The 20,313-nt window shown below is 47.9% G+C and overlaps 1 protein-coding gene across 3 annotated transcripts; it reads left to right on the plus strand.

Annotated features, from left to right (window-relative positions):
* The first annotated feature begins 1,434 nt into the window (after positions 1 to 1,434).
* Positions 1,435 to 19,312, plus strand: SKIC8 (SKI8 subunit of superkiller complex). Of its 3 annotated transcripts, none has more exons than XM_039468752.2 (11): positions 1,435 to 1,499; positions 5,706 to 5,756; positions 7,029 to 7,056; positions 8,912 to 9,017; positions 9,517 to 9,689; positions 12,204 to 12,352; positions 12,591 to 12,684; positions 13,900 to 13,993; positions 16,130 to 16,222; positions 16,934 to 17,012; positions 19,030 to 19,312. In XM_039468752.2, exons 2-11 carry the CDS (start codon positions 5,745 to 5,747, stop codon positions 19,117 to 19,119), a joined length of 918 nt encoding a protein of 305 aa, XP_039324686.2. In that variant the 5' UTR covers positions 1,435 to 1,499; positions 5,706 to 5,744; the 3' UTR covers positions 19,120 to 19,312. The 3 variants fall into 3 exon arrangements, with proteins under 3 accessions (XP_039324686.2, XP_074248690.1, XP_074248691.1); XM_074392589.1 differs by having other exon boundaries at positions 1,451 to 1,605; XM_074392590.1 differs by lacking the exon at positions 1,435 to 1,499 and having other exon boundaries at positions 5,704 to 5,756; positions 8,865 to 9,017.
* Positions 19,313 to 20,313: the final 1,001 nt, after the last annotated feature.

The raw sequence follows: 20,313 nt of genomic DNA on the forward strand, positions 1-20,313 counted from the left end.
GCACTCCAGCTTGGGCAACAGAGTGAGACTCCGTCTAAAAATATAGATAGATAGATAGATAGATAGATAGATAGACTTCAAAACCAGTTTCTTCAAAAAGTATTTTTAGGGCCAGGGTCTCACTCTGTCACCCAGGCTAGAGGGCAGTGGCCCAATCATCCAATCATAGCTCACTGCAGCCTCACACTCCTGGGCTCAATTCAAGTGATCCTCACTTCTGTGTCCTGAGTAGCTGGGTCTACACATGCACACCACCGTGTCTATAACTTTAAATTCTTTTGTAGAGATTGGGTCTCACTATGTTGTCCAAACTGGTCTTGAAATCCTGGCCTGAAGCAATCCTCCCACCTTAGCCTCCCACAGTGCTGGGATCACAGGAGTGAGCCACCTCACCTGAGCTGCAAGGACAGCCTCTTCATAGTGGGGCATGGGCCTCTTCCCATCTGTTTTTGTGGTTGTTTGAGGCGGAGTCTCGCTCTCTTGCCCAGGCTGGAGTGCAGTGGCATGATCTAGGCTCACTGCAACTTCTGCCTCCTGGGTTCAAGCAATACTCCTGCCTCAGCCTTCTGAGTCGCTAGGATTACAAGCACGTACCACCATGCCCGGCTAATTTTGTTTTTGCTTTACTAGAGACGAAGTTTCACCATGTTGGCCAGGCTAGTTTCAAACTCCTGACCTCAAGTGTCCCACCCACCTTCCTTCCACTCCCAAAGTGCTAGGATTTCAGGCGTGAGCCACTCCACCCGGCTCCATCTCTTTTTTTTTTTTTTTTTTTGAGATGGGGTCTAGCTCTGCCCCCCAGGCTGGAGTGCTGTGGTGTGATCACGGCTTAATGGAGCCTCAACCTCCAGGGCTCAAGCGATCCTCCTGCCTCAGCCTCCCAAGTAACGGAAACTGCAGGCACATGCTAATTGTTTTAATCTTTGTAGACACGAGGTCTTGCTATGATGCCTTAGCTGGTCTGGAAATCTTGAGCTCAAGCGATCCTCTCACCTGGGCTCCCAAAGCGCTGGGACTACAGGCTTGAGCCACCCCGCCCGGCCCTCAAAAAAAAAAAAAAAAAAAATGCCAGTGACAACCTATTAAACTGATGTCTGTCACGCGAATGGGTCATGACCAGCAGTTTGAAAGGCAAAGCTCGATTTCAGTGAATTTATTTTAGCAACAGAAGTCATTACCTTTAGTCCAATCTCAAAAGTACAAAAGGAAGCTGCAACGCGAGCCCCTAACCCTGCAGTGGTCAGAAGCTACACGCCTGCAATTCCGCGAGCGTCGGGCGACCGCGCCTCTGGAAACGGGGCGTGGCTTCCCGCTCCTGTCTCCGCCCACCCTCCTCCGCGTCTGCCCCCGCGCCCCGCCCAGGGAGGGCGGGGGCGCTGCGACGGGCTCCACGCCTTGAGGGCGGGGCCGGCGCGATGCCCCGCCCCCCCGTGAGCTCATCTTTGCGCGTCGCAGTCGCGCGGAGCCCGGCTTCCGACGTGCGTCCTGGCGGTGCCGTGGTGAGTTAGAGCCCGCGGCGGTGGGGGATGGCGGCCTTTAGGGCCGCTGACGGCCCGGGCCAGAGGGCGGGTGAGCAAGGTTGGGTCCGAGGCTACCTGCAAACAGGTCTGTTCAGGGACGCTCCAGGCCCCGGGACCCTAGGGGGGCTTCCGTGATCCCACTGGCCCCGGCTGCCCCTCTCTGCGGGGCCTGAGCGGAGAGGGGGAGGCCCGTAGGTGGCCCCGTTTTGCGTCCTGAGAATGTTCTGGACGGCGCCGAGCTTAGGGCTGGTGTGTCTGCGGAGGAGATCGTTTATCCGTGGGTGGGAGGACTGGATGAGCCGGTGTCCCAGCAGTGGCCACGCCGTCGTCTCAGGGGGCGCGCTGGGCCGGTGCAGACAGAGGCCGGGTTCCTTCACCCCAGGTACCGCGCAGCACCGTGGGCTGTGGACTGGCCCGAGCAGGTCCACAGAGGCGTCTGCAGTGCTCCTGGGAAACACTGAGCCAGGGATTAATTCCGTCTGGGAAAACGAGGGGAAAGTGTCCCAGAGAGAGAAGATGGCAAGAGAGGGCTGAGGTCTAAAGTCTCTTAGTTCTGACCTTCGTCAGACCCTGAAGGAAGAGGCAGTGTGTCTTGGTTGCCTGTACTATAGCTTGTATCCATTCTTACTAGAGAAGTGGAACTGATCATAAGAAAATAGTCGTTCCCCTAGCTGAGGGGTGTGCATTCCAAGACCCCCAGTGGATGTCTGAAGTCTTGGGTCGTACAGAACCCTACGTATATCTGCAGAAGGACCCTGACCGACTTACTGTGCTTTGACTTACAATTTTTCAGCTTTACAGAGGTTTATTGGGAAGCACCCCCATTGTAAGTTGAGGAGCATCTATACTGTGTTTGTTCTTTCTTTCTTTTTTATTATACTTGAAGTTCTGGGGTACACGTGCAGATTGTGCAGGATTGTTACATAGGTGTACACATGCCATCGCTGTTGGCTGCATCCATCCCCCCGTCACCTACATTAGGTATTTCTCCTAACGCTGTCCCTCCCCAATCTCCCCGCCCCCTGCTATCCCTCCCCTAGAACCCCCACCCCCCAACAGGCCACAGTGTGTGATGTTCCTCTCCCCGTGTCCACGTGTTCTCATTGCTCAACACCCACTTATGAGTGAGACCGTGCGGTATTTGGTTTTCTGTTCTTGTGGCAGTTTGCTGAGAATGATGGTTTCCAGCTTCATCCATGTCCCTGCAAAGGACACGAACTCATGATTTTTTATGGCTGCATAGTATTCCATGGTGTATGTGTGCCACATTTTCTTTATCCAGTCTATCGTTGATGGGCATTGGGGTTGGTTCCAGGTCTTTGCTACTGTGTTTTTTCTTATACAGGTTACACATACATACCTATGATATTTAGTTTAATTCGTAAATTAGGCACAGTAAGAGATTAACAATAATAAAATAGAATTATGACAATGTAATGTAATACAATTTATGTGAATGTAGTCGCTCTCAAAGTATCTTAACTGTGCTCGCCTATTTTTAGACTACGGTTGACATCTGGAACTGGGAAAATCCAAACCTCAGCTAAAGTAGAACTCCTGTACCTAGTAAGTGGGGTTAGGAGGTTTCAGGGAGCTAATCTCAGTGTCTGACTTCAAATAGGACTGGGTTCTTTGTACCCCCTCAAGGGTGCACGCCTTGGTAGAATGACACCCTTGTCTTGTGGAGCCTGGCTTTTTGGAAGTTGGCTTGGCTTACTGCAAGTCTTCCTCCTTTTTTTTGTTTCTGTCCGTTGCTAAATGTGAGGCCCAGAAGGGTGGGGAAGAGGACAAGCATGTGCTGCAGCAGGCAGAAGGCTGTGTGCAAACAGAGGTTGAATACCATTCACATTAGCCCAACTAGCTTGAGCTCTTTCCTGTCTTTTCTGCCCTGGACAGAAAGAACCCTGTTCATGGGTCACAAATGAGTAAAGCTCTACCAACCTGTCTGTAATCCCAGCACTTTGGAAGGCCCAGGCAAGAGGATTGCTTGAGGCCGGGAGTTCGATAGCAGCCTGGGCAACGTAATGAGACCCTGTCTTTACAAAACCAAACCCAAAACAAAACACTACCAATGTGAGATCTTCATAGGCAAGGATTAGTTATAAACGGTTTGTTAGTTTGATTTTCTGTTATTGACAAACCTGCGGCAGCTTTTTGGGCTGGCAAATTTAAAGAAAGTAGCTGGAACCTGGATGCCTTAACTGTACGGTCCCTTAAACTGCCAGTGGGTAGAAGTGAGGGGCATGAACTTGGAGGAGATGAAAATTGCATCTTTATGTTTCCTAACCTCCAAATGAAATTCAGCATTTTCTTCCACTATGAATGTAGGCCATAAATCACAGTATTAGCAGTGTGACTTTGCTATAAATGTAAATTCCAGATATTTTCACATCTCATGATTCTGTGTAAGCTCATCACGACTTTGAAATTGTGGTAGTTACTAGATTTGCTTCTAGATCTCAATGTGTCAATAAAGCACACATGTTAGTTTTTGTACTTTGATAACATTTTAGCATACAGTCTATCCTCATTATTTGTGGATTCTGTATTTATGAATTCACCTACTCACTAAAATTTGTATGTAGCCCCCAAATGAATACTTGCAGCGCTTTTGTGGTCTTTGGAAGACATGACGCTTTTTCACATGGGGTGAAACATTGCAGTCGCCTGATGCCCGTGTTCTCAGCTGAGGTCAGACGAGGCGGCGCAGCCTTCCTGTCAGCTCTCATGTTGTGAGCAGATGTCATTTTCGCTGTCTTTGGTGCCACGCTTTTCTCCTCTTGGTGCTTTTTGTTGGCGATGCCACTGTTTGAGATCGCACCAAGCCTGATGCCGAAGTGCTTGTAAGCTCAGGAAGGCTGCGATGTGTCTTATGGAGAAAGCGTGTGTTAGATAAGCGTTGTTTAGCCATGAGATCAGTATTAATGGATTACTAATGCATACTCAGTAAGTGCCTTTAAACAGAAACACACATGAAACATGATTATGGATTGACTGGTTGACAAAAATGTGCCCAGAGGCTTTCAGAAACCTGTTTCCCCAAGGAACAGTGGTTCTCTGTTGGATAATTTCGTGTTTGTAGTGACGTCATAGAACATAATTGTTGTGAATAATGAGAATCTCCTGTACTTGGTTTCATTTCTGATCCTGTGTATTTTCTGTGTTTAAGGACATTCTGAGCCTAAGTGTGGTGGCTTGCACCTGTAATCCCAGCACTTTGGAAGGCCAAGACAGGAGGGTCTCTTGAGCTCAGGAGCTCAAGACCAGCCTAGGCCACATAGGGAGACCCCATCTCTACAAAAAATGAAAATAACCAGATGTGGTGGCACACACCTGTCATCCCAGCCACTCAGGGTCTAAGGTGGGAGGAGCACTTGGCACGGGAGGTTGAAGCTGCAGTGAGCCATGATTGCACCACTGCACTCCAGTCTGGGTGAAGCTAAACCCTATCTCAAAAACAAAAAAGGCCGCTAAAGGGAGTCTGTGGCACACACAGAACACAAGAACCCTTAGCCCTTAATGTAGCCTGAGAAATTATTCTTTTTTTTTGAGACAGAGTCTTGCTCTTTCGCCTGGGCTGGAGTGCAGTGGCATGATCTCGACTCACTGCAATCTCTGGCTCCCGGGTTCAAGCGATTCCTGTGCCTCAGCTTCTTGAGTAGCTGGGACTGCAGGCATGCACCAGCACACCCAGTTAGTTTTTGTGTTTTTGTTAGAGATGGGGTTTTGCCATTTGGGCCAGCACGGTCACTATCTCTTGACACGTGTCTCCCTCCAACCTTTGCCCTTATTTATCTGCCTTTTGGCTCCTAAAGGCATTTTTGGTTAAGAACTTTGCCATCTTTGAATTCCCCCATGTTTGTTTTGAATAGATAATATTTGTTATTAAAAGGAACTGTGTTTTTTTTCCTCTCTAAAGAGACTGGTCACTTTCTGCAGTGACATTTGAGGTGAAGAAACCATGGGATAGGAGTAGGTGCTAATAGAGTCCGTAGGTTCAGAGGAAGGAAAGGTCATAGCACCTGGTAGGGATGGTGAAGGGGGTTCCTGGTACCGACCCACAGAAGAGTGTCAGAGCAACTTCATAATAAGGAGTTGCCTTATTTTCTTGGTCGAGGGGAACTACATATAGGCCCTTGTCTCCTGATGCCACGCGTTACTGAAATCCTGGTGTTGTTTCCACAGAGCTGTCTGGCCTTTTGCCCTCGATCCTTGGTTAAGGAAATGACCAACCAGGTAAGGCCTGTGTTGAAGGGAAGAACATCAGCTGGTCTCCTTGCCAAGTTCAAGTTCAGTAGCTTTTCTGGGTGTGTAGTCAAGAAACTAGCATCTCGTTCTTGCCCTGCTCCTGAAGAGCTGGATGACCCTGGGTCACTAGTCACCACAGTGTTAGGTGGGACTAGTAAAATGCAAACACTAAGAGGAGGGTTGGTTCATCTAGGTCTTGACTGCAGTTTAGTGAGTAATAGAAGAAGCTTAAAAGAGGTACAGGCGGGGTGCAGTGGCTCACACCTGTAATCCCAGCACTTTGGGAGGCCAAGGCAGGTGGATCACAAGGTCAGGAGTTCAAGACCAGCCTGGCCAAGATGGTGAAACCCCATCTCTACTAAAAATACAAAAATTATCTGGGTGTGGTGCCAGGCACCTATAGTCCCAGCTACTTGGGAGGCTGAGGCTAAGAATTGCTTGACCCTGGGAGGCAGAGGTTGCAGTGAGCCGAAATCACGCCACTGCACTCCAGCCTGGGTGACACAGTGAGACTCTGTCTCAAAAAAAAAAAAAAAGAAAGGCCGGGCGCGGTGGCTCAAGCCTGTAATCCCAGCACTTTGGGAGGCCGAGGCGGGTGGATCACGAGGTCGAGAGATCGAGACCATCCTGGTCAACATGGTGAAACCCCGTCTCTACTAAAAATACAAAAAACTAGCTGGGTATGATGGCGCGTGCCTGTAATCCCAGCTACTCAGGAGGCTGAGGCAGGAGAACTGCCTGAACCCAGGAGGCGGAGGTTGCGGTGAGCCGAGATCGCGCCATTGCACTCCAGCCTGGGTAACAAGAGTGAAACTCCGTCTCAAAAAAAAAAAAAGAAAAAGAAAAAGATGTTGTTAAAAAAAAAAAAAAGATTAGGATAGGAGATAGAACAGGAGAAACATACCTTTGTAATAAGATGAGGGACAAAGTAAATAGGCCAACTATTCTGCAAAACATAAGCTGCAAACTGGACTCTGAGCTTCCTGGATGATCAGAGCAGAAAAACAAACCAGAATTTCTTGGTCTCTGTCGGGTGAGTGTGGGTAGTGGGAAGGGGAGAGTAACAGTTTGTTTAAGAATTTGGTTCTGATATGACTATGCAAATCGTGCCTCAGTGGGAATGGAGGGGCTTGTAGGATGGCCGGGGCGACAGCAGAGGAAGCAGCTGACACTGTAGTGCCCCCGTCTGCTTGGGGAGGAGGCACCGGGAGACGTCTGAAATCTGACCGTGGGTTGAATGTGGCTTCTGTTCTTTTTCAGTATGGTATTCTCTTCAAACAAGAGCAAGGTGAGTAGCCTGCCTGTTTAAGCAGGTCATCTGTGGAAAAAAACTGTGTCGTCCCTGGTTTCTGTAAGATTTTTGTCAAGATGACCAGACATGTAGTTTCCAAGTACACTCACTTTGCAGAAGAATTGGCAGCTGAAAATAAGTTCTCTTAAAAACAAACAAACGACAGCAAAAGCCTAACAACCAACTTAAAAAAAAAAAAAAAGGCCGGGCGCGGTGGCTCACGCCTGTAATCCCAGCACTTTGGGAGGCCGAGGCGGGTGGATCACGAGGTCAGGAGATCGAGACCATCCTGGTCAACATGGTGAAACCCCGTCTCTATTAAAAATACAAAAAATTAGCTGGGCATGGTGGCACGTGCCTGTAATCCCAGCTACTCAGGAGGCTGAGGCAGGAGAATTGCCTGAACCCAGGAGGCGGAGGTTGCGGTGAGCCGAGATCGCGCCATTGAACTCCAGCCTGGGTAACAAGAGCGAAACTCTGTCTCAAAGAAAAAAAAAAAAAAAAAAGACAGTCATTGTGATAAGTTGGAGAATTCCAGGTGTGGAGGAAAATTTTCCCACCTGAGGAAGACCTGACCGAGCTTCCCCGCTGCCGAGGTCGAAAAAGGAAATGCTTTGAGCCCCAAAACTCTGTTAGTGCTGGCCCATCAGGGGAGGCGTACCTGAGTCTGTTCCTGAACTCAGAACTTGCTTTGACCCTAAACGAAAGTGAAGCCTCTCATAGTGAGATGAATTTCTCTTGAGGCCTGAGTGCCCCGGGAGGGCTGGGAGCTGTGCAGCAGTGGCAGTGGCGGGGAGGGCAGAGCAGGTGGCAGGTCAGAATCCGGGCTAGGATTGTAGCTGACCGTGGTACAGAGCTTGGTACCCGAAAAGGAGTCACGTTTGTGTATGGGCTACTCACACATCTCATTTCTTCACTGTAGCCTCGATGACCTGCAGCTACATATGCTAAACAGCTTTGTATGACGTTATCACAGATAACATTTGCAGCTGTTGCCATCTGGGTGGCAAGTTAGCAGGCTTGAGGTAGGCGGGGTTTAAGTGGAAGCCACAGCTCTGTGGGTGACGCACAGCTGTTGAAGTTTAATGCCTTTCTACTTGTTGGGAAGGTGTGGCCGGAGGAGTGTTGCCAGGCAGGGTAAAGCCTCCGTGTGCCCTCGTCACGTTTTTACGTCCACGCTGGGTCTGCACATAAACAGCGTGGCCTACCAAACGTGCAGCTCACAGACTTAGATTTAAGGCAGACTTCAACTGATAGAGATTGGATTCAAGTCCTAGCGCCGCTCATTCCTTGTCTGTAAAATAAGGGTATTAGTAGTACCAGTACTATTTGGCCCATTAACCGTAACAGATACGTGTGGGGAAAGGCAACTGCAGAGACGGAGGCTACAGTAGGTATTTTCTTTTAGACTATAGACTGTTTAGAGTTGAGCTTCCTGCTTGTTTCCAAAGATCTTTAGGTGTATCTGTTACTGAGTTTAGGTCTTTTCTTGGTAGGAGGGGGCCTTCCCAGTGGTTTTACTTGTTTTAGCCAAGTGATAGCCATTCTGGACTCCTGTATGCCAGATAGCATGCTAAAAGAAAGAACACTGGGTTTGGGGTCCAAAGTACTGCCTTCCTGCCTGGTAAACGTGAGATTTACGGCAAGTGGCTTCTTCAGAAACTCCGTTTTTCACATGAGGCCCCAACATTTCAATCCAAGCTGTATAGGAAAGCGCTTTGTAAAATAGTAAAGCAAATACCAATAAACGTTACCTCACAATTGTTGAACAGTATTTCAGCTTCATTTTATCACATTAAATTTAGAAGGCGTATGCATGAAGACTTTATCAGTGAAGCACTTTGCATTCTAGCTCATGATGATGCCATTTGGTCAGTCGCCTGGGGGACAAACAAGAAGGAGAACTCTGAGACGGTGGTCACAGGCTCCCTGGACGACCTGGTAAAGGTCTGGAAATGGTGAGTGCCTCTCCCCTAACACACAGAGCCTCGGAAAATTGGGGGCTGTGGTTTCACCTCTGAACTCTTCAGCTGCAGTCCGGGAAATACTTTTTTCTAGGCAAGAAAGCAATAGCAATATGGCGTTATAAAACAGCAGCTGGTTTTCCCACTTGTTTTCCTGTTACTCCATATTAAAGCCTTAAAGTTTAAAAAAAAAATCTTAGGCCGGGCGTGGTGGCTTACGCCTGTAATCCAAACACTTAGGAAGCCAAGGCGGGCGGATCACCTGAGGTCAGGAGTTCAAGACCAGCCTGACTAATGTGGTGAAACCCCGTCTTTAAAAAAAAAAAAAAAAATCTTAGCCCTACATTTAAAACCTGGCAGCATTTGGTGCTCTGTAGCTCATTGATTCTTCTCTGATTCCGTGTTTCGTAGACCATTGGTATCACATAGTCACAGGGACCCAGAATTTCAGATGCCAGGTAAAGTGTGTTCATTTCTCTGTCCCCTGTTGAAGGCGTGATGAGAGGCTGGACCTGCAGTGGAGTCTGGAGGGACATCAGCTGGGAGTGGTGTCTGTGGACATCAGCCACACCCTGCCCATTGCTGCATCCAGTTCTCTTGATGCTCATATTCGTCTTTGGGACTTGGAAAATGGCAAACAGATAAAGTCCATAGATGCAGGACCTGGTAAGAGCTTTACTTTTAGGGGAGATGATAAAGGTTCATGATTTCTTTTCCAAAATCTTTAGGGATAGATGTGTTGTTTTACAGCTCAGAATTTTTTGGAGTTGAGAGGGGTGATAATGGGTGTGTGAACTGTATATCACCTACAATTCTGGGGGCTGGAAACAGCACTCTAATGAAACACGAATACGTCTGCAGCTAAACATGAGTGTTCTCACTATGTGAGATAAATAAAGGATATAAATAGTCTATGTCACTTCAGCTTAAGTTTTGCTGCCAAATGACTTTTGGTAGTGAACCTATGGAAAAGCCTGTGGTTTCTAGAGCTTTTTGGATTTTAAAACTGCTGGTTTGGGGTTGTTGACCTGTATTTTGTATTTTCCAGAGATTCTCTGTTTGCCATATTCTGAACTGCTCCATTCACTGCCTTATGGAAGCCTAGAATGTAAAGCACTGGGTCCTTACAGATCTGTGTATTGCTCGTCCCTACTAAATTTGGTTAAAGGGTGTGATTCGTGGTATGTGATGTGTATGAAACTTCTAAAAACATCGATTTTGTTATAAGTACTGCACAACAGCATACTCTTGTCCAGCAGCCTTGATAAACATCATTGGAGATGACAGAAGCTGATGATGTCATAGGCTGATTAACGTGGAACAGCAAGACATTTCAGGGTTCTTTTGAGCTTCAGATTTACTTATAAATGGCTGCACAGCATTCACCAGCAGAACCTGTTCTGCCAGAATGGGTGGTGGTAACTGCTAGAGGTTGCACGTGGCCTGGCATCTCTCTGGCACAGCCCTTTGTGGGTGGATGACAGAAGAATTGCTTAGGTGTTGCATGAAGACAGTTCCCTTGATTGGTGCCCTGGATGGATTCGCCTCCCACCAGTTATACTCAGTAGCCACTCTAGGCTGTTCCTAGAAAGAGTGATAGTCCCAGGATTTTCAGAGAGGCTGGGTTGTCTCAAAACTGAGTGCATTTTCCCTCAGAAGCAATATTTCTTGTCTGTAATTCTTAGCACTGGACCTTTTTTAAGAATACGCACGCCCAGTCCCTATTTTGGATCCACTGAATCGTAGCGTTCAGAATACATGGTGTGGGATATGTATTTGGAAGACGCTACCCAGATGCACTCTGGCTCCCCAGATGCTTGTCTTGACATGCACCCTTACCCTGCTTACATTATTTACAGAGGACTTGGGTCCCCAAACTATCCTGCAAAGTCTATTAAGACTCTAATATGTAAGCAGGGTCTTAAGAAAAGAGGAAGAGGTAGAACTGTTTCTACCTTTTCACCTTGGGCACTAAGCTTCCCTAGGGCTCGTATGCTGGTGTCATTGCATGCTGGTTGCAGTCCTGGGCCAAAGGCAGCTGAAGTGCTGGAATGGTACCAAGTAAAAGGATGGTTTATACAGCCAGCTCACTTTCCCTGCCAAACAGTACCTTTTACTGGATATTCTCCAAGTGTGGCAACGTTTTAAAAGTTACTCTTATGAAAGAAAAAGATAGAAGAGGCTGGGCACGGTGGCTCACTACTGTAATCCCAGCTCTTTGGGAGGCTGAGGCGGTTGGATCACTTGAGGTCAGGAGTTCAAGATCAGCCTGGCCAACATGGTGAAGCCCCATCTCTACTAAAAACTACAAAAAATTAGCTGGGTGTAGTGGTATGCGCCTATAGTCGCAGCTGCTTGGGAGGCTGAGGCAGGAGAATCGCTTGAACTCAAGATCACGCCACCACACTCTGGTCTGGGCTAAGAGTAAGACTCCATCTCAAAAAGATAAAGATAGCAGCATGGAGTCTGAAAGTTTGATTGATCGATTGAGTTTTTTGGATAGGACTCTGCATAAAACTAGACCAAGCCACTAAACAGCCAACAGGTATCTGGTCCTGTAGCAAAAGCAAGCATTGCCATCGACAGCTGAAGAGCAGCTAAATTCATCTGAAGGTGAAACTCCTTGGATGAGTTTGGGTCTAATGAATGTAGGGAAAATGGACACTTAGTTTCGACCTATCTTGAAAATATGCATGGGGAATGTGAACCACAACACAGGAAGAGAAAAGGAGAAGAGAGACAATCCCAAATCCTGGAGGAGGCAAAGGCCGTGAGTGTACCAGTGTGTGTGGACATAAGTTTGCGTTTCTTTGGGGTGGTTACCTAGGAGTAGAATTGCTGGGCGTTATGGTAAGTGTTTGCTTTCACTTGAGAAATGGTCAAACTGGTTTTCAAAGTGGCTGTGCCATCTCATCTCACGTTCCCAGTGGCGTCTGAAGGTTCTGATTTCTCCACATCCTTGCTAACGCTTGGTATTGTCCTATTTTCATTATAAATTTCAGAAACACTTAAACTAAATGTAAACTTGATAAAAGAATTAGCATCTTTACAACATAATTTTCTGAATCAGGACACTGCTACTCCAATTTTAAAAGATGTGTCTTTTGGTGAAACTTCAGTTTTTAAAATTAAGGCCAAATCTTTCCTCACTGTATTTTCGTTCTTCTTTTCTCTGTTCAGTGGATGCCTGGACTCTGGCCTTTTCTCCTGATTCCCAGTACCTGGCCACAGGAACTCATGTTGGGAAAGTGAACATTTTTGGTGTGGAAAGTGGGAAAAAGGAATATTCTTTGGACACGAGAGGAAAATTCATTCTTAGTATCGCATACGTAAGGAAACACTGCTCTCTTTTCTCCTTCTGATTCCTTTCGTTTGCCCTTCCAGCCTGTTGCAGTCCTTGGCACAGATTCTGCCTTGGTCTGGTCAGGCAGCTGCTGTCTCTGTGGTGGGGTTTGCCAGGTAACCAGTTAGACGTGTAGCCAGCAGGAGGTTTGGTCGTGTTTGGTAGGGACAGCTTAACAACGTGGAGTCTGAAAGTGCTGATTTTTCCCTGTGTCCTCTGAACAGAGTCCTGATGGGAAATACCTAGCCAGTGGAGCCATCGATGGAATCATCAATATTTTTGATATTGCAACTGGAAAACTTCTGCATACACTGGAAGGTATGTCTCATCATCTTGTTTTTACAAACAGGGTTATCAAATCACAAAGGAATCATTATTCTCTCATTAAAATGCCGTTAAATGGCAAACGGGCATTGGATTTACAAAATATCACTCTCAGTTGGAAAACTGAAATGCCTCCAGGTTTTCGTCTGGTCACTGTAGTTTTTTTTTTTTTTTTCCCCCTTTCAGAGACAGGGTCTCGTTCCCAGGCTGGAGTGCAGTGGCACGATCATAGCTCACTGTAGCCTTGAATTCCTGGGCTCAAGGGTTTGTCCCATCTCAGCCTTCTGTGTGGCTGGGACTGCAGGTGCACACCAGCACGCCTGGCTAGTTTTTAAATTTTTTGTAGAGATGGGGTCTTGCCGTGTTTCCCAGACTGGTCTCTTGAGTCCTGGCTTCAAGAGATCCTCCCTCTTTGGCCTCCCAAAGTGCTGGGATTACAGACATGAGCCACCATACCTGGCCTGTCACTGTAGATTTGGCCTAGACTTACCAGTTCTTGCAACAGTGTTAAATGCTTGTTTGGGTGAACAGACTTACTTTTTATTATATCGTAATATATCACATTATATATATGTGTGTGTTAATATATATTTGCTATTCTGAATGTCTCATTTCTGTCATTTTGCATTCTGATGAACTTGTGATTGGAAACAACTTTTTGTTGCTAATTTGAAGGTGGATGAAAGTACTGTGCCCACTGTCCACACTGGTGGCCCCTGGAGGGAAGACTGGGTAGCTGAAGAACAGGAGTAGGGTCGGAGGGAGACCTTATTACATGTACTTTTGCACTGTTTTGAATTCTGATCAAGTGAATGTATTATCTCCTCACATTACTATAGTTTACCCTTTACTCTATAATAAAGGATTTGGTAGGGAAAGAACTTCTTAATTTGTTCAACCTTACAAATCAGGAGCGATGTATATTTCCTTCGGGGGCCATATTATAGCAGAGCAGCTCTTTAAAGCAGTGCACGCTGCGGGCAGCGAAGGGCGCTAAGGAGAAATGGCTCCAGGAGGAGAGACTGGGGGGTGTGGAGGCTTTGAGAACACTTAAGAGGAAGGGCCCAGCCAGAACTCTTGCTTTTCTGCCTAAAGCACCTGGGCGGGTCAACTCAGTGGCTCATGATTTTGCAAAGGGGCATTGTCCGTGGGAAGTCGAGTGAGGAGACAGTGGTTCACCAGATTAACAAGGGCCTCTACGACTTTCAGGCCACGCCATGCCCATTCGCTCCTTGACCTTTTCCCCGGACTCCCAGCTCCTTGTCACTGCTTCAGATGACGGCTACATCAAGATCTATGATGTGTAAGTTACCTGTCAAGATTAAAGGGGTCTCACTCGCTGCTGATGCCCACCTTGTCTCCTTACTGTTACGAGGAACCCTAGGGAGGAGCCCTTGGCAAGACCTGTGCTCAAGTCACATCGGACACCTTGACTCCCCAGACGGCCCTCCCCCATTCAGCGCTCATTTTTAGTGTGTCCTCAGGGGCTGCCTGGAGGAGGACGTGCATGGGCAGGATCAGGGACTTGCTACTTTTTCTCAGGCAGCCTGCTTTTTGCGAGCTGACTGATTTCTTTGGGATAGGTAAGTAAGATACAGACGAGGAAATGGAGCCATGGGCTGTAGCTGGCCCCTGGTAGCAAGAAAAAATTAGAGCATCCATTTTCAAGGATCGGGCTGTTCCAGCATTCACACCTCTGCCCCAGTTAGGGAGCAGTGTATGAGCCGCCCCGCCACCTGTCTAGTTGGGAGCGTTTTTGGTTTTGGCCCTTGACTGCGAGTATAGAAGCAAGTTGATCACCCTCCTTGATTCCCAGCCATCCTCGTAAACCTCTGTAGGCCCCTTTGTCTTCTTGTTTTCCCCCATCATTTTTAGCCCTTCTGGTCCCCCCCCGCCCCACCCCCGAGGTCTCCCCTATAATGTGTTCAGTCTGTGTTCTTGATGCTGCGTCTCGGTGCCGTGCTCAGCTCTCCCTGCAGGGGTGCCCCGGCTCCTTGTTCCTCGGAAGGGCGTTCTGATCCCCTGCGCGCACACATCCTGCTCCAGCCCCAGACCTGGGTGCCCAGTCCTCCTCCCCCTGCACGCACTGCAACCCCGACCGTCTGCGTGCGTCCTTTCAGGGGCCTGTGAGGGTTGCTTGGGGCTTGAAACCTCAGAGTAGGAACGCAGCTCCTTCTCGCCCACTTCTGGTTAAAATGCAGCTTTTTATGGCAAAAGGTTATCAGCTAGACATAGAATTCGAACTGCGGCTTTTGGAATTAGAGCTGAAGGAAGGTGCCACCGCCAAGCGGGGAGATACCTCTGGAGAGCTGTACTGGCCTGGTAGTGGAAGAGGCAGTGGAAGTGCAGCAGTTCCTTAGGCTGTGACTTTAGTACTTCCATCGCCGCTGTTTTATTGATCCTCCTGCAACTAGTGAGGTGGCAGCACAGACTCGTGTCCCAGTTCTGCACGTGAGAAACCCAAGCCGAGGTGGTGATTCGCCCAAGGAGGTGGCACTGAGTGAAGACCCAAGACTGCTTTTTTTCACCCAGTATCGATGTATTATTAAGTCCGTAGTTTACATTAGGGTTTCCTCTTTGTGTGGTACATTCTATGAGTTTTGACAAATGTATAATGACGCAGCCACCACTAATTCCAGTGTCACGTGGCATAATTTCACTGCCCTAAAAACCCCGTGCTCTACCGCATCATCCCTCCCTCCTGCCCTGAGCCCCTAGAAACTGCTGATCTTTGTACTAAGGCCCAGGGCTTTCCACCCTCCCACGGCCCCACTGTGTCCCACTGAGACTGCCTCCTGGCCCCTAACTGAGGTCTGCTGCACTCTGCCGAGATCTGTGTTCCCGGGTACAGTTGCTGACCTCAGTTAGGCCCTAGGGTGGTTCTCCTGCCGGAGGTGATTGGGTTTCATTTTTATTAAAAAAATGAAAATGGCTGTAGTAAGTAGACCTGTCTCGTTCTTGATGGGGTTCAAATGGTCTCTCGGAGCCACATCTGTCATGATGGATACATCTTGATGCTTTCCTTGGACTGGTGGCACCGGCCCCACGTGGAAGGGCTGCTGGTGCAGCCAGGAGGCCGAGCCTGCCCCTCTCCTGAGATGGCTTCCTTGCCCGTTGGGCCACAGTTTCCTCATCTTAGGGGTTGGCTTGCCAAGTCTCTATAGTGTGGTTCTTTGTTCATTTTGAGCTTCAGCTCGAAGGATTTTATTCAAGTTTTATCCTTGGCTCTTGGTGGCATCAACACAGTATGGGTTAATGCTGCTGTGAAAATTTGCCTCTAATGCATGATGGTACTTCATTGAAAGGGGCATTTTTGATAGGGTATTCGTGGTCACTCTAAGGATAGCACATTTGGGAGAGTTAATAATGTGCTTTCCACTTCAGTGATTATACTCTAGAAATTAATGTCCCAACTTGGTTTGGACCTTTCCCGTTTCAGACAACATGCCAACTTGGCGGGCACGCTGAGCGGCCATGCTTCCTGGGTGCTGAACGTGGCGTTTTGTCCCGATGACACTCGCTTCGTTTCCAGGTACTTACTGATACTGAGCGGTTTCCAAAATGCTGGGAAGATGAGGGCAGTCTTCCTGTATAGAGGCCTTAACATTGAAAGATGCGTCACCCTTTATTCAGGTAGCCTTTGTTTCCAGCAGTTTTTTAAATTTGTATTTAGTGAGGTTAGTTGACCTTTGCTGGAGCAAAAGTCAACAAGGAATTCTTTTAAACAGTTAAACTCTTAGTGTTTTCATTATAAATTGAGGCTTCTACCAGAGTTACTCTAAGGTACACTTGTGTCCCAGTGGTGACCGAAAATATGTAAATCTGTTTGTCAAATGTTGTTTATCGATCCCAGTGTCGGTCAGGCCTGGGGTGGCCCAGACAGCCGGAGAGCAGGAGGTGGGCAGCTTGCAGGCATTGCACAGTGCTCTGGAGGCCTCCCGAGAGCCTTGGTTTTCATCACGGGCCTCCCTCCCATCTGGAAATAGGTGGCTGTGTCTGAGACTCCAGGAGAACAGTTACTACGAGGGCCGGGCAGATCAGAATTTCAGGAAAGTGGCTACCCTGTGAGGAAGGAAAGCCACCCAGTGATGCCGCTGCCTGGCCATTTCCTGTACCGAGGCGCAGGGGTTGGGGGGTCTGAAGTTAGGAGAATGTGAGTCATCCAAGGATTTTCGGTTGAAGTCCTTCCAACCTCAGACCTGTCTGGAAACTGTTTTCTGACACTTGTTCATTTTTAAAATAGTTCCTCTGACAAAAGCGTGAAAGTTTGGGACGTTGGAACGAGGACTTGTGTTCACACCTTCTTTGATCACCAGGATCAGGTATGGCATTATTACTTCATCTTTAGATGGCTGGTGCTGTCTGAGCGTCGTACCAAAGCGCCTTTCTTGTCCTGACCTTGTTGCTCCAGCTGTGGAGAGCAGCAGACGCCTGGGCCCGCGCTGCTCTGTCTGCCCGGACGTCCCTGTAGCCAGAGTTCCCGTGCAGCCTGGGCTGCAGAGGCTGCGATGTGCAGTCAGCCTAGCAGCTCCCGAGGCGTGTCCCCACGTAGGCCCGAGAACATGGTGTCAGCCCCACAGTCCTTCGGTGCCTCCTTTGGAAGTTGCCGCAGCCGTTGTCTGGGGCCCTCTCCTGGGGGCTGCTGGGCCACGGCAGGCTCAGCAAGAACCTTCCTCTTCGGGAGCGTCCCCTGCTTAGACGGTCACCACTTGCCAGTTTGGGAACTGTCCAAAGAAGTGATGCGATTTTTTTTTTTTTTTTTTTCCCAATATAGTAGAAGCTGGAAATTCTTATGAGGTTTTTGGCTTTAGTGAGATTGATAACTTGTTTCAGTCTTTAAATGGAAAGTGTACTTACCAGAGTCTTTATCTTTGCCGAGGTGAGTATGTGAAATAGTAAAAGGTATTCATGGGTGCTTGTATCCCCTGGGAACCTGGTTCCAATGCAGATGCTACTTCCGCACGCATGACATAGGGCCTGAGGCGTTTATTCTTTTTTTGAGATGGAGTCTCGCTCTGTTGCCCAGGCTGGAGTGCAGTGGCATGACTTTGGCCCACTGCAACTTCTGCCTCCCGGGTTCAAGTGATTCTCCTGCCTCAGCCTCCCGTGTAGCGTAGCTGGGATTACAGGCGCGCACCACCACATCCCACTAATTTCTATATTTTTAGTAGAGACGGAGTTTTGTCATTTTGGCCAGGCTGGTCTCGAACTCCTGACCTCAGGTGATCCACCCGCCTCTGCCTCCCAAAGTGCTGGGGTTACAGGTGTGAGCCACCGTGCCCAGCCTCAAATTCTGCATTTCTAACGAGCTCCCAGGTGAGGCCAAGGCTCCTAACCCCTGGGAAGTCTTGCGGACCTAAGCTTAAAAAATCAAATGTCCACGGCAGTGTGAAACTGACGTCTAGTACGTTTTCAGTATTTTTACATGGTCCTGTAGATTTCTCCTCTTTGAAATGGGACTTAAAGTTACAACTAACGTTGTTTATGCTTTTTTTATTTTTCATCTTAAATTGTTTCTAACAAAACTGAGGGGGTTGAATCTTGATATTTCACTCCTGGATGTAACATCTTCCTCAGGGATTAAGTCCTGGCTAGCTGTTGCTTTGTATGCGTGGGTCATTTTGGTGACATCATGCGGCCCAGTCACAACACTAAAGTCGGAGCTAGGTGCCCACCTCAGGGCTAAGGGGACAGGCTAACCACTCAGAATCACCTCCTAATAATCAGGAAGTTATTATTTCTGGTTAAAGTCCAGCCACATCAATTCTGTCTGGGAAGAAGGTGTGAATCTGTTAATTCACCACATCACAAATAAAAATCTATGGCCCACAGTGTCATGTTGTCTAGCTCCTGGGGACAGGCAGGCTCCATAGGCCACTAATAGCAGAGTGAGAATTGCTGACCGTGGGGGGCGGACACGGGTCAGCTGAGGAGCAGAGTTTTCCATTTTCCCTGTAGGCAGTGACCTCGCGGGTAGTTGTGGGACCTGTTTCTTCCAGGAAGTCTAAATGTTGGTCTCTTATGGCTCCCGTCTTCCTGGCCTTAGGTCACCTCAGGATTCTGACTCTTTGAAAGGGCTGTAGATAATCTTGGTTAGGACTGTATTTAAAAATGATTTTTTTTGGGGGGGGCGGGGTGTGGGAAGGGAAAAGAATGCTAATTAAATAGCAACAAGGGAAGGTGCTTGGTTAAGCCTCCATTCCCACTGATTTAAAAAGTACAAGGACATCCTCATCTGTTTCTTTAGATTCAGAACAACAGTAAGAATGTTCATTTCGCAAACATTATAAAGAATGATGGCATTTTCAAAACTTTTTTTTTTTTTTTTTTAATTTACAGGTCTGGGGAGTAAAATACAATGGAAATGGCTCAAAAATTGTGTCTGTGGGAGATGACCAGGAAATTCACATCTATGACTGTCCAATTTAAACATCAGAGTCTCCAGAATTATGCTGCAAAGAGAATGTACAGATTGATGATGACATTCCTTACCTTTTTAGGCTTAAGAGAAATAGAGCATTTATTGTAGCAAAGACTTAAATTTTATAGATAAAATGTAAATCTTTTCATGTTTTATTGGAAATGCTGTTCATACTTTAACACAGAGCTTTCTTCATGCAAATACTGGTGTCCTTGAGCATGCTGCTTTTCTCAGTTACCCGATTACCAGGGATTGCCATTAAGAGGAAATCTTTATCTCCGCAATCAAGAGATCCAGGCACTTCTTTAACTTTCCAGCTTAGAAATACAGGCTCACTCTTCCAGGGAATTGACTCCTGCAGTGAGATACGACAGCAAGCTCCTCGGAGCTGAGATAGAGAAGCTCATCTATTTTAGAATGGAGTCCTGAAGGAAAGAGTGTCTTGGACTGCATGGGAACATTACGTACGCCTATCTGGGCATCTTTCTACTTGATGTGTTAAAGATGTCCCTTGCCCGCCCTCCTTACCCTTTACTGACTTGGGCGAGGCCTCTGACACGCTGTGTAGACGTTGGGAGGCTCCTGTTCTTGCTGCCCTGACGATGCCGAGGCTCAAGCCTGTGCTCATGCCGCAGAACTCTAGCCCCACCCTGGTTATCTCAGAGTGTCTGCACCTCAGTTTCCTTGTCCACGGTCCCCTTGAGACTCAGGTAAATGAGAAAGATGTAAGTAGCCAAACACTCGGAAGCTCACTGCTTTTTATTGATCATAACTTACGAGTCAGCTTATGAGTCAGGTCCTGTGTTCTTGCCCACTCACTGCCCTCAGAGTGAAGCCCACCCTCTTTAGCGTGGCCCCCACGTCCCTGTCCTGGTGCCTTGCCCACCCTCCTGGCACCACATTGTCCTCGCCATTTCCTCTGCCCAGAACGTTTTCCCCCAAGACGTTCGGAGGTCTGTGCCCCCACTGCACCCCGGTAGCCGCCCAGATGCTCCTCGTAAGGCCGCCTTCCCCATTCCCTTCGACTGTCCCCATTCCTCTTGTTCTTCACAGCAGCTACCACTGTTTGTTTGCATTAACCCCCACCCCCAAAATAAAGCTCCATGAGGGTGGAAACTTCATTCCATTCTATTAGCCAATGAGTGGCAAGCTGGCAACGTAACGCTTCACTGGAGCTCTCAAAAATGAAAAAGCAAAGCCAC

This window comes from Saimiri boliviensis, chromosome 2 (genome assembly GCF_048565385.1).
Source record: "Saimiri boliviensis isolate mSaiBol1 chromosome 2, mSaiBol1.pri, whole genome shotgun sequence".
In the NCBI taxonomy this organism is placed as follows: Eukaryota; Metazoa; Chordata; class Mammalia; order Primates; family Cebidae; genus Saimiri; species Saimiri boliviensis.